Source organism: Pyrus communis, chromosome 14 (genome assembly GCF_041283825.1).
Source record: "Pyrus communis isolate YQ-2024b chromosome 14, ASM4128382v1, whole genome shotgun sequence".
Lineage (NCBI taxonomy): Eukaryota > Viridiplantae > Streptophyta > Magnoliopsida > Rosales > Rosaceae > Pyrus > Pyrus communis.
In genome coordinates, this window is record NC_142578.1 from 14,146,752 (window position 1) to 14,161,032 (window position 14,281).

Genomic DNA, 14,281 nt, shown 5'->3' on the forward strand with positions numbered 1-14,281 from the left:
TTATAGATTTATATGCTATTCCTTTGACGTGAGAATTATACGCACACAAATTAAACCCTCTTTTTATCAATTGTAGTGAAGAATGTAAGTAGGGATCGTTCTGGACCGGGGATTAGGAGGGATTGTTAAGCCCGTTTCATGCTCTCCCAAGATGTGACAGTTCCGGGAGCCAATTCATACAACCAATCTTTAGCTTTATCCATTAGAGAGAATGGAAAAGTTTTCATCTTCAAGATGCTTCCATCGACATTCACCGGGGTCATGCTTGAACAAACAACTTCGAACTCCTTTAAGTGTTTGTTTGGATCTTCCATGGACAGCCCATGGTACTTCGGAATTGATGTAACAAACTTGACTTCAATTCGAACTCGGCAGTCTTATCTGGAGCCGCCCTAGGATATTGAATACATAGGGGTGCGGCATTGTCCAATCCCGAAGCGGAAAGCTCCTTGATTGTTAGGTTGTCCGCTGCCATGTCTACTTCACCCACTCTTGCCGTGGGTTCCTCTTCTTCAACTTCAGAAACGGACTCGGAACTTTCACTTGATTCACTAGGTTCTGGGTTCTTTCTCTTTCGTCTCAACTCTCGCTCGAAATCGTCGTCAAAGTCCAAGATATGTTCACGAATCGGATGAGAACTCCGAGTCATAAACTAGTACCTAAACAAGAAACAAAACAAGATGAAGAATCTGGAATAAAATAAAACAAACGAAAATAAAACAATCCAAGGGATTAGCAAAGTTGCTAATCCCCGGAAACGGCGCCAAAATTTGATGCGAGATTTATACGCACACAAATTAAACCCTCTTTTTATCAATTGTAGTGAAGAATGTAAGTAGGGATCGTTCTGGACCGGGGATTAGGAGGGATTGTTAATCACTTGGATTTGACTCAAAAACGTAAAAACACAATATAAAACACCAAACTAGACCCAAAGAATGCAAAACTAAAGTTTAAAACACTAAGACAAACCAAAAGACTCAAAACAGCACCAAAACACTCAAAACTGCCTTAAAAACACAATCTGGGCAGTTTTGAGCACTTTGACTACTTTGGACGAAATTGGATAATAAATTGATTCAAAACACTTAGAAACACAAACTAAGACACTTTCTAACTAAATTGGACACTAAAGTAAAGGGGGATTGAGGTTTTGACGAATTTGAAAACAAAACTTAAAACTTTGTAAAACGAACAGATTTTTAAACGAATTTGGATTTAATGAATGGAATGAAGGCTAGCTAAGGGGTTCATCTCCACACATGCCATACTTGCACACAAAACGATTTCTAATTGCTTTTCAATAAACCATGAATTCTCAACGCCCCAGATTAACCGTGAATTGCACTAATTAACCCTCAGATTTGAAACACTCAAAACTCCCTAAAACAACCAAATTGACTCAAACAGCAACTAAAACTTGATTTGGACAAATTTGAAAGTGCTTATGACTCAAAATACTTAAAAACACTCAATAAGACAGATTATAAAGACTAAGACTTAACAAAATATGGGGGGATTGTGTTTGGACGAAATTAAATTAAATGGACAGATTTTAAAGAAAACAGATTGTAAGATAAATTGTGATGAACCAATGGATGATGGAATAGCTAAGGGGTTCTTCTCCACACATGAAATATATGAAATGTAAATCAATTTCAAGTTATCAATTCAATAAGTTATGAACCTTGACACTCCAAGTTAATTAGGTTCGCTTAAATTAACCTTCAGATTTCCCTAAAATCAATGAATTGGATGAATATGCATCGCAAACAAATTATTCCTAACAAGTTCTCTATATGAACAGCATGATAAAGACACAAGTTAAAATCATTACGTTCTTTGGAAATCATAAGCATCGACAAGACATTTGTAACTATGAAAAGCATGATACTCCTGCCAGGAATCTACTTAACACGATCGTGACTAGTGACCTTCACTACTTGCAAATATAAATTCATAACGATTAGGTGAAACAAACTTATACCCTAGCACCAGATTCAAGCATGCAAATTAAGCGTGCACTCTCAATCAACATACAAGAATAAGTTTTAAATTAAACGGTTAAGCAAATTGTATTCACGACTTATGCAACGATAACTGGAAGTAATCAACTTATTTCACATATATAATCATGGTTTCGAATACACCCTTAGCCAAAACGAATTTAGCCAATCATTCTCAAAGCAAAACAAAGATTACATGAATTAGACATTGAAATATAAGATAGAATGCACCTAAAATTGTTCAACAACTCATAATGAAGAGCCAAACAATTGGGTAAATCTGTCTCCTTTCCCTTGCTTGCGGCAGATTGGATGGTGGTGATTTCTGGGTTGTTTTGATGATGTAGAATGGATTTTGGGGTGGTTAGAGGCACGACAAGGGGTGTAGGTTGGGTGTGGATGAGTGTTTGATGGTTGGAAGGTGGTGGAGAACTCGGCAAAAAGGGTAGAAGAAGGTGGAGCGGCTAGTTGTATTTCTGGGCAGCATAATGGTGTTTTTGGGATGAATGGATGTGTGTGTGAGTGAATGGACGAATTTCTGTGGTGAATGATCCTCTAGGGTTCGGCCAAGGGCTGATTCAATGTGTTTTGGGAAGTTAAAAACATACCTAATTAAGTTATAACTCAGATTTCCTAGTCTAAATAGAAAAGGTTAGTGAATAAAGTCCAATTAAACTCAGAAAAAGGGGATGCACAAATTTAAGCAAATAAGGAATGTCCTTGCCTTGCAAGGAATCAGGAATTAAACCCCTTGCACAGCAAGGAAAGGGAATTTAAGATAAAAAACGAAATTGGTGCAAAAGAAGGAAGGAAAAGTCAATTCCTTGCAAGAAATCAGAAATTAGGACTTTAGGGAAAGTTTTAGAACTAGGAAAGTGAATTAAATTAGGAAATAAGAAATTGAAATCAGGAAACACAAAAGAAGGTGCGGCACAATGCTTAGGGAAAGGTAAGGCACAAAGCAAGAGGTATTAGAATAAGGGAAAGGTCCTAACACATATGAAAAATAGGGAAGTTTGCACAAAGAAAGGGAAACAATCTTCCTTGCACGGCAAGGAAGGGAAAGTTGCAAAGAACCTTTGTTTGTTGTCCAAGGGTGCTCGGGAGCCATCTTAAGTGCTAAAACTTAGAGCGTTCTTGATTTAGGAAAGGTCAACCAAAATAGGAAACTTTGGCTTAACTTTCCTACTTCAAGTAGGAATCCTTGTGTGATTAGGAGTCCTCGTCCAACTAGGAATCCTCATGTGAGTAGGAAACCTCCTTCAATTTGGAAACCTTCTCGTAATTGGAATCCTCGTCGTAGTGGGAATCCTTGTCGTAGTAGGAATCCTTGCGACATCAACTCTTCAATTTCGTCCATTCCTTTTGCTCCAAGCATAAGCTATCCAATTTGTGCCCAAAAGTGCTCCAAAAGGCTCCAAAATGCATCATTTCGCCAAATACGTCTTATAACCTGAAAACACACAAAAGAAGCTTAAAGAACTAAAATAACTAAGAACTAATAACATAAATGCACGAAAACAAGCAAACTAAGTTGCATAAAAATGCTCCTATCAAATTTCCCCACACTTAGCTTTTGCTAGTCCTTGAGCAAAACGGAAAAACAAAACAAAACCTAAACCTTCCAACAGTGGTCTCAGGGATTCTTAATGCACAAGACATGTTCAAGATCATTACTTACATAGATGTTAGTCATCCTTACGCTTAGGCACATAGGTAATCATAGTCATTACTTACTAGTTCTCATTTAATCAATTTAAAACAACATTTGAATGTAGTAACATGCCTTAGAGAATTCACTTAATTCCTTACAAGATACTCTCTTATTTTCACATAGAATTTCTGATTACACACCCTACACTAAGTATATGTGAGAAGATTGATGTAAATATGAAACTAAACACTCACATATGTTTATAACAAGGAAAGCACTTTTCTGGAATGTATATGAATATGATCTCATGAAAGGAATGCTACTAATTAGATGTGAGAACCAGGGACACCATATGCTTACATCAATTCCAAACTCCACATTATTGAAAACATAATGATCAAGATTGAAGCATAAGGGTTGTAACGGGTTAAGGGTGATTGGCTAACAACGAAGGGTAAGGATAACAAACGTTCTTTAAGCAATAGCAAGCAAAGTAATGAAATTTGACACTTAGAATCACTTATGATTGCAGAAACTCACTTAGCCACACAAGGGGAAAATTCACACAACTCTTAGGGCCATATTCAACGTTTTGGACCCTTTCTTCAACTACCACAAACATGTGAGCTTATTTTCACTTATTTCATACTATTTTTCTTTCTTTTCACAACTTTTTCTTTTCTTTTTCTTTTTCCACGAATTTTTTTTTTCTCTTTTTATTTTCACTCATGCCTTATTTCTTTTCGTGGCATATCAACACACACACACAAATTCCCCCACACTTGTGGTTTTGCATAATCGAAAGGATTCCCTCTAAGTCATGCTTACTATGCTTCAAGAACAAGGGTATGGGTGGTCCTAATCTAGGCTAGGTAGGGATGATATGGGTAAACAAAGAACAAAGGCTAACAATGGCTCAATGGGGGTTATGACCTACAATATATAGTGCATGGGTTGGCTGTTTGGTTGATGGCTTCACTACACACTTCATCTTGATATATATTATGCAATCATGCTTTGAATGGAATGGATGCAAGTTCTAGCATTTGGAACTAAGTGATGAAACGCCTTCTAATTAGCAACCAAGCAAGAATAATGAGATCATGCAACGAGTTTGAAAACAAGAGTCACAGATTAATACTCTCCAAAGAATGTTTAAAGCTCAAGTCTCTCAGGGTTGTAATGTTATTCTAAGTTCCTTCCTTCAAGCATATTACAAAAACTTTTTTTTTTCTTTGGGATTAAACATGAATTCATAAACAACAACTATAACCAAGTATAAACCAAGAATATATCAAACTTCCATCCATGTTTATAACTCTCTTTCACATCCATGCACATAAAAATCAAATCCTCATCATTGTGTTGGAAGGTATCCTAAGACACAAACACACAAAAACAAACACAAAACTGACTCAAACTGACTCTTTTTAGTTGTTTCAAACTGTTTTTCGGATTTTTTCAAAGTAACACATAAAAAGACTTCAAAAGATGTTAAAAACACTTAAAACAGTGGGAAACAAGTTTAGACATGTTAGGTGGTTCATGCAAAAAATAGCTCAAAACAGAATGTTACCCCCCCCTCCCCCAACACTTAAACTAAACATTGTCCTCAATGTTTTAGACTAAACTAACAGCAAAAGAACACACAAATAAATACATCACACATAACATAAAGTAAGCAACAAAGGAAAAGTTTTAGGGATGCAAATCTGAGTGTGGAACGATTCCCAAGTTATTCCTTTGTTGATTGCATGGGTTGCCTCCCAAGTAGCGCTTTCTTTTACGTCTTGCAGCTGGACGATGCCACATTGATCAACCTTCATGGGAACCCACGGCATAGTGGGTGATGTCCTTCACAACCTGCCCTTCAACATTTGCATAATATGGCTCAATGAATGGGAGGGGATAATGATCCTCCCTGATGGTGATGTTTTGGTTCCGAAAGTCCATGTAAATGCTCCCACCACCTTGAAATCGGTTGGGCACTTGCACCAAAGAAGGTAACAACCTATTAGTTGAAATGGGAATTGAAATTGGGATTGAAGACTTACAAACATATTGTGGTGAAGGCTAAAAAACGGCAGCCCTATCAACAATGTCACTATGGCTACTTTCGGCCATATTGGGTGGTTGTAGGGCAATCACTCCAAGTTCCTCTCCAATGGTGGTTCTTGATACATCCTTCTTGATAGGTATGGATCCCTTCGGCCCTATATCCTTATGCACATTAATGGCAAAACAAGAATGACCATCATTAGGATTCTTAATAGAGTCATAAACATTGAATTTAATTATATCACCACCAAACTCCATTGTTAATGCTCCCTTGGCCACATCAATCTTTGTTTGGGATGTTTTCATGAACGGTCTTCCAAGTAGGAGTGGCAAGGGTGGAGAATGAACCAAGTCTTCCATTTCAAGCACATAAAAATCCGCCGGGAATATCAAGTTATTCACCTACACTAAAACATCTTCCAAAACTCCCTTTAGATAGGCATTAGATCGATCGGCCAATTGAATAATCACACCATCATTTTTCAATTCACCAAGGTTCATGGATGAATAAATAGAGTATGGCATGACATTAATTGAAGCTCCTAAGTCTAACATAGCATGTTCAAACTTAGTTTGGCCAATAATGCAAGGAATTGTAAAGCTACCTAGATCTTTGCACTTTGGAGGTAACTTTCGTTGTAAAATAGCGGAAATGTTTTCACTTACCCTAACCACCTCTTTATTTGAAGCCCTCTTCCTTGTAGTGCATAATTCCTTTAAGAACTTGGCGTATTTGGGTACTTGCTTTATGGCATCTAGGAGCGGGATATTGACTTGAACTTTCCTAAACGTTTCAAGAATGTCTTTCTCATGCTCCTCCTTCTTTGTTTGCAAAAATCTGTGAGGAAAAGGAACATTGGGTGGAACGGGGTTAGAATTAATCAAATTTGAACCCAACTTACCCTTAGTGGCCGAATGGGAGGGCTTAGATGGCTGCGGCATGGGTGGTGCTACCCGTGTCGTGGGGTAGGATTGCTCCTCTTCTTCAATTTGTATCTTCTCATCTTCCTTGTTTTGGGCAGGTTCATGTGCTTTGCTTCCCACTTCTTTTCCACTTCTTAGTGTGATAGCTTTTGCAGATTCGAAACCACCTTAGGGATTGACCACCGTAATGCTTGGTAACTTACCATTTTCACGAAATTGTCCCAAAAATTCTGCCATTTGGCCCATTTGCTTCTTTAGCTCATTAACTTCCTTTGCTTGGTTCAACATTCCATGTGCCATTGTGGTTAATAACTGATATGTTTTATTGTCATTCATAGACGTACCTGAGTTGGTTTGGGATGATTGTGCTTGAGGAGGTGGTTGTGGTGCCATTGGCCTTGGAAAGAAACCCGGGGGTTGTCGAAATCCACTTTGTTGGGCAGGTTGTGGTGCATCTCTCCATCTGAAATTGGGGTGGTCACGCCATCCCTGATTGTATATATTAGAGAAAAGATCACCGCTTGGTTGGTTTTGACTCCCATAACCCACGACATTGGCAGATTCCTACCCTCCATTCTCAATTAATTGAGGGCATTGATCAGATTGGTGTCCTTGAATAGAGCATACACCACAGATTGTAGTTCCTTGCGTTTTGGGGCCTTCAACAAACTGCGATAACATAGACGTAAGGTTAGCCATTTGGGATTGTAACTCAAAAATAGAACTTACCTCATTTACATGATGTGGCCGTGGGGTATCTCTCTGCCCAACACCTTCATATTGTTGTGCGTTGAGTGCTCGATTAGCAATGAAAGTTTTGGCATCCATGGGTGTCTTGTCCACTAGAGCTCCTCCCGCGGATGTATCCAACATTTGACGTTTAATTGGTAAGAGACCTTCGTAGAAATATTGAAGAAGAAGCTCCTCCTTCATTTGGTGCTGTGGACATGAAGCAACAAGAGTTTTAAAACGTTCATAATAAGTTGGAAAAGATTCACCTTGGCTTTGCTAAATTCCACTAATCTTCTTGCGAAGAAGAATGACTCGTGATGTCGGGAAGAACTTCTCTAAGAAGGTCGCTTCATACTCTCCCATGATGTGACAGTTCCGGGAGCCAACTCATACAACCAATCCTTGGCCTTCTCCAACAAAGAAAAAGGAAAAGCCTTCATCTTCAATATGTTGCTATCCATGTTCACCGGTGTCATACTTGAGCATACTACTTCGAATTCCTTTAAATGCTTATTGGGGTCCTCCATTGATAACCCATGGAACTTGGGTATATGATGTAGCAAACTGGACATCAACTCAAATTCATTGGTCTTCTCAGGGGCCTAGGGTATTGGATGCAAAGAGCGGCTGCATTGTCCAAACCCGAGGTAGAAAGCTCCTTTATGGTTCGATTGTCCGCTGCCATGGTTGGTACTTCCTCTTCAAACCTTGTCGTGGGCTCCTCTTGAACCTCAACTTGTTGCTCTTCTAATTCAGGTTTGGGACTAGGAGGATTAGACTCTTGCAATTTCTTTTTTCTTCTCAAAGTCCTCTAGAAATCACCGTCAAAGTCGAAGATATGCTCACAAACAGGTTGTGAGCTACGGGTCATAAACTAGTACCTGCACACAAGAGCAAACAAGATAAGTAACCAACTTAATAGACTCGGCACAAGTAAGAAAATAAGGTGGCTATACACGGCACAAAAACAAAACACACAGACACGGTACAAAATTTAAAACAAAACAGAAACTAAACAATTTAAACAAAACTCAAGACAAGGGATTAGCAACTTTGCTAATCCCCGGCAACGGCGCCAAAATTTGATGCGTTACGAATGTGACACACAAATTAAACCCTATTTGTGACAATTGTAGTAATGATGTAAGTAGGGATTGTTCTAACCGGGGATTAACTAGGGGTGCTAATCTAATAAAAATTGACTCAAAAACACAAAAAAAACTAAACTTAAAGATTCTAACTAGACTACTATGACTCAAAACAGATTTGAAACACTCAAAACTGCCTAAAACAACCAAATTGACTCAAACAGCAACTAAAACTTGATTTGGACGAATTTGAAAGTGCTTATGACTCAAAATACTTAAAAACACCAAATAAGACAGATTATAAAGACTAAGACTTAATAAAATATGGGGGGATTGTGTTTGGACGAAATTAAATTAAATGGACAGATTTTAAAGAAAACAGATTGTAAGATAAATTGTGATGAACCAATGGATGATGGAATAGATAAGGGGTTCTTCTCCACACATGAAATATAGGCAACGTAAATCAATTTCCAGTTATCAATTCAATAAGTTATGACCCTCGACACTCCAAGTTAATTAGGTCCGCTTAAATTAACCTTCAGATTTCCCTAGAATCATTGAATTGGATGAATATGCATCGCAAACAAATTATTCCTAACAAGTTCTCTATATGAACAGCATGATAAAGACACAAGTTAGAATCATTACGTTCTTTGGAAATCATAAGCATCGACAAGGCATTTGTAACAATGAAAAGCATGATACTCCTGCCAGGAATCTACTTAACACGATCGTGACTAGCGACCTTCACTACTTGCGAATATAAATTCATAACAATTAGGTGAAACAAACTTATACCCTAGCACCAGATTCAAGCATGCAAATTAAGCGTGCACTCTCAATCAACATACAAGAATAAGTTCTAAATTAAACGGTTAAGCAAATTGTATTCACGACTTATGCAATGATAACTGGAAGTAATCAACTTATTTCACATATATAATCATGGTTTCGAATACACCCTTAGCCAAAACGAATTTAGCCAATCATTCTCAAAGCAAAACAAAGATTACATGAATTAGACATTGAAATATAAGATAGAATGCACCTAAAATTGTTCAACAACTCAGAATGAAGAGCCAAACAATTGGGTGAATCTGTCTCCTTTCCCTTGCTTGCGGCAGATTGGATGGTGGTGATTTATGGGCTGTTTTGATGATGAAGAATGGATTTTGGGGTGGTTAGAGGCACGGCAAGGGGTGTAGGTTAGGTGTGGATGAGTGTTTGATGGTTGGAAGGTGGTGGAGAACTCGGCAAAAAGGGTGGAAGAAGGTGGAGCGGCTGGTTGTATTTCTGGGCAGCAGAATGGTGTTTTTGGGATAAATGGATGTGTGTGTGAGTGAATGGACGAATTTCTGTGGTGAATGATCCTCTAGGGTTCGGCCAAGGGCTGATTAAATGTGTTTTGGGAAGTTAAAAACATACCTAATTAAGTTATAACTCAGATTTCCTAGTCTAAATAGAAAAGGTAAGTTTATAAAGTCCAATTAAACTCAGAAAAAGGGGATGCACGAATTTAAGCAAATAAGGAATGTCCTTGCCTTGCAAGGAATTAGGAATTAAACCCCTTGCACAGCAAGGAAAGGGAATTTAAGGTAAGAAACAAAATTGGTGCAAAAGAAGGAAGGAAAAGTCAATTCCTTGCAAGAAATCAGAAATTAGGACTTTAGGGAAAGTTTTAGAACTAGGAAAGTGAATTAAACTAGGAAATAAGAAATTGAAATCAGGAAACACAAGGGAAGGTGCGGCACAAAGCTTAGGGAAAGGTAAGGCACAAAGCAAGAGGTATTAGAATAAGGGAAAGGTCCTAACACATGAAAAATAGGGAAGTTTGCACAAAGAAAGGGAAACAACCTTCCTTGCACGGCAAGGAAGGGAAAGTTTGATGCGTGATTTATACGCACACAAATTAAACCCTCTTTTCGTCAAATTATAGTATATGTATAAGTAGGGATCGTTCTGGACCGGGGATTAGGAGGGATTGTTAATCACTTGGATTTGACTCAAAAACGTAAAAACACAATATAAAACACTAAACTAGACTCAAAGAATGTAAAACTAAACTTTAAAACACTAAGACAAACCAAAGACTCAAAATGCTTTTAAAAACACAAACTAAAATGATTTCTAACTAAATTGACATTAAAGTAAAGGGGGATTTAAGTTTATACGAAAATTGAAATAACGAAACAAGTTAAATAAACTAGACAGAATGTAAATATGAAATTGATGAAATGGAATGAATGGATGATAGAATAGCTAAGGGGGTCATCTCCACATATGTTACACTTGCATAATAAAAAGATTTCCAATTACATTTCAATAAATTATGAATTCTCATCACCCCAAGTTAATTAGGTCCGCTTAAATTAACCGTCAAGTTTTCCTTAAGTTAATGAATTGGATGGGTTAGCGCAACGCAATTCACTACATTCTCCAAAAGTCCTTTACGTGAAAAGCACAATAAAGATACAATCAAAGATCATTAAGCATCATGAAAACTTTAAGTGTTGACGAGGCATTCGTTACTATGGACTACGCATGAAACTTATGCCAAGAATTTATTTAACGCGATTGTTTATAAGCAACCTCCACTACTTGTGAATATAAGTTCGTAACTATTAGGTGAAACTCACTTATATTCTAGCGTCATATTGATGCATGAAAATTAAGCGCGCATTCTTAATAAACATTCATAAATAAGTTATCAATCAAACGGTTAAACAAATTGAACCACAACTTATGAAACGCAATTAGAATTAATCAAATCAAAATGCAAGCATAAACATATATTTCGAATCACCCCCTAGCTAAAGGGGGTTTAGTTTATTATAACTTTGAAATCAAAGAAATACCTAAACATTCCAACAACTCAAACTTGAATTGTATGAACGTTTAGGCACTCTTCTCTTCCATTCCTCATACGTACAAACAAAGAGAATTGAATTTAAACATTGAAATCAAAGAAACACCTAAACATTCCAACAACTCAAACTTGAATTGTATGAACGTTTAGGCACTCTTCTCTTCCTCGTTGTTGTAGCACAAGGTCTAAGGATAGTTGGTTTGGGGGAATAGAAGTGTGGAATGGAGTGAGGAGTGATGGAAATGGAAAGATGGTTTTTGGATTACAAGGGAACTCACGGCAAAGAGAAGGAATGGAAGTGTTTGTGGTGTGTTGTGTATGAAAATGAGATGTCCATGAATGAATGAATGCAAGGGTATTTATAGGAGTAGTGGAGGGAACATATGGCTATGTCATTTGTAGGTGAAGTAGGTGGATGTTGTAGGTGAAGTAGGTGGATGTTGTAGGTGAAGTGGATGTTGTAGGTGAAGTAGGTGGATGTTGTAGGTGAAGTAGGTGGATGATATGTTAAGTGATAAGTGATAAGTGATATGATATGTGGTTATGATATGATAAGTGGTTAAGTGGTGATGATAAGTGATAAGTGATTAAGTGATATGATATGTGGTGATGATAAGTGATAAGTGCATGTGGGTTAACTAATGAAGGAAATGCATGTGCAATGACAATGTGTTAGAATGGATGTGTGTTATGCATGGCATGATTGGGATTAGGAAAGGTTTAAATGTCCTAAAACTAAAGAGAATAAGGTTCCAACACTTTGGCTCCAATTAGGTCTTCAATTTCGTCCAACACTTTGGCTTCAAGCATAAGCTATCCGTCCTTAGCCCAAAAGTGCTCCAAAAGTCTCCAAAATGCATCTTTTTGCTCCTTTAGCCCTTTGGACCTACAAACACACGAAAATAGCTTAAAGTACTAAAATAACTAAAGAAACATAACGTAAATGCACGAGAACAAGCCATTTAAGTCGCATGAATATGCTCCTATCAAATACCCCCACACTTATCTTTTGCTAGTCCTCGAGCAAAACAGAAAGAAAAACAAAACAAAACCAAACGAAACAAAACAAGTAAAACACAACCTAAACCTTCCAACAACCGTCTTAGGGATTTCCAAAGCACATGACAAGTTAAAAATCATCATTCCCACAGATTTTTGCCATCATTACACTTAAGTACATTCTTAATCATAGTCACCACATACTAGTTCACAATTAAGCATTTAAAACACATTTCGAATGTAGTAACATGCCTTAGAGAAATTGCTCAAATCCTTACAAGATATGCACTCGTTTTTCACACAGATTTTCTGACTACACACCCTACACTAGTTATATGTGTGAAGATTGATGTAAACATGTAGACGAACACTCACATATGTTATAACAAGGAAAGCATTTTCTGGATTTACGATAATGACATGAATATGATCTCATGAATGGAATGCTACTACTTAGAATGAGAACCAGTGATTCCATAAGCTCATATCAATTTCAAACTCCACATTATTGAACACATAACGATCAAGATAGAAGTCAAAGGGGTGTAACGGGGCTAAAGGTATTTGGCTAACAAAGAAGGTATATGGAAAACAAAGGTTCTTAAAGAAATAGCGAGCAAAGCATTTGAATTAACGTAGAATTCACTTTTGAATGAAAACTCAACTTTTGAACAACAAGGGGGAACAAGCTCTTTTTTTTTTTTTTTTTTCTTTCTTTCTTTTCTCTTCTTTTCTGTTTTTCTTTTTCATATGTTTTTCACAATTTTTTTTTTTTTTTCTTTTCTTTTGACTCTCAAAACATACAAACTTAAGAACAAACTTTTACTCCCCCATACTCATTTTCTTGCAAAATGTACTCAAAAGGAATTCATTTAAGTCATGCTCACTATCTTTTAAGAACAAGGGTACGGATGGTCCTAATCTAGGCTAGGTAAGGGGTGATATGGTTAGCAAAGAAAATAGGTTAAACGAGGCTCAACGGTGTTAAGACTTACAATATATACAAAATATGGGAAGTAAGGCTATTTGGCTATGGTGGCAACTACACAACTTCATCTTGATATATGTTATGCAACTCAATATCATGCTTTGAATGAAACGGATATAAGTTCTAGCATTTAGTTCTATCATGATACAATTGCATTCTAAGTAGCAACCAAGCAAGGAATAATGAGATCATTCAACAACTTTAGAAAACAAAGAATCACAGAAAATAACTCTCCAAAGAAGGTAATGGCTCGAGTCTCACAGGGTTGTAGCGTTTGTTTGAGTTCCTTCCTTCAAGCATGTTACAAAAACGAATTTTTCTTTTATGATTGCATGTGAAGTCATACATTATAACCATAACTAAGCATAAACCAAGAGTAAATCAAACTTTTCTCTATGTTTATAACTCTTTTTAACAGTCATGCAATTACAAACCAAATCCTTATCATTGTGTTGGAAGGTACCCTAAGACACAAACTCACAAAAACGACTTAAAACACTCTTTTTAGGCTTTTCAAAACAATTTTTCAAATTTTTATGTGCTTTTCGGAGTTATAAAAACAAAACATACTAAAACACTCTAAAACAACTTAAAAACACCTTAAAACAGCAAGGAACAACATTTGAAGTTATGGGTGATAAAATCCCACGAATTTGCATTAACAACATTAGTTACCCCCCCCACACTTAAATCAAACATTGTCCTCAATGTTTTAAGCATAGATTCACACAAAACATAAGTAAACACACAAACAACAACTAAACATACTAAACATGGCAGAATGTAATTAACAAAGAGAAGAGTTTAGGGACGCAAATCTGGTTATGGAGTGTAAATTCCCTCTTCTCTTTGTTGATTGCATTGAGGCTTGATCTTGATGATTCCACAGGCTTACTCTCGAACTGGTTTCCGCCCATCATTGATTTTCCTTTGTGCTACTTCTTGAACTGGGCAGCAGGATGG

At 37.0% G+C, this 14,281-nt stretch overlaps 1 protein-coding gene across 1 annotated transcript in view; it reads right to left on the minus strand.

The window, feature by feature from the left end:
- LOC148691273 (uncharacterized) overlaps positions 1–650 on the minus strand; it is a 107,446-nt gene extending 106,796 nt beyond the window's left edge. The window contains exon 1 of the mRNA XM_088683972.1: positions 487–650. Within this exon, the coding sequence (XP_088540098.1) occupies positions 487–649 (163 nt within the window). The 5' untranslated portion in view covers position 650. The remainder of the gene's footprint in view (positions 1–486) is intronic.
- Between the last annotated feature and the right edge of the window lie 13,631 nt (positions 651–14,281).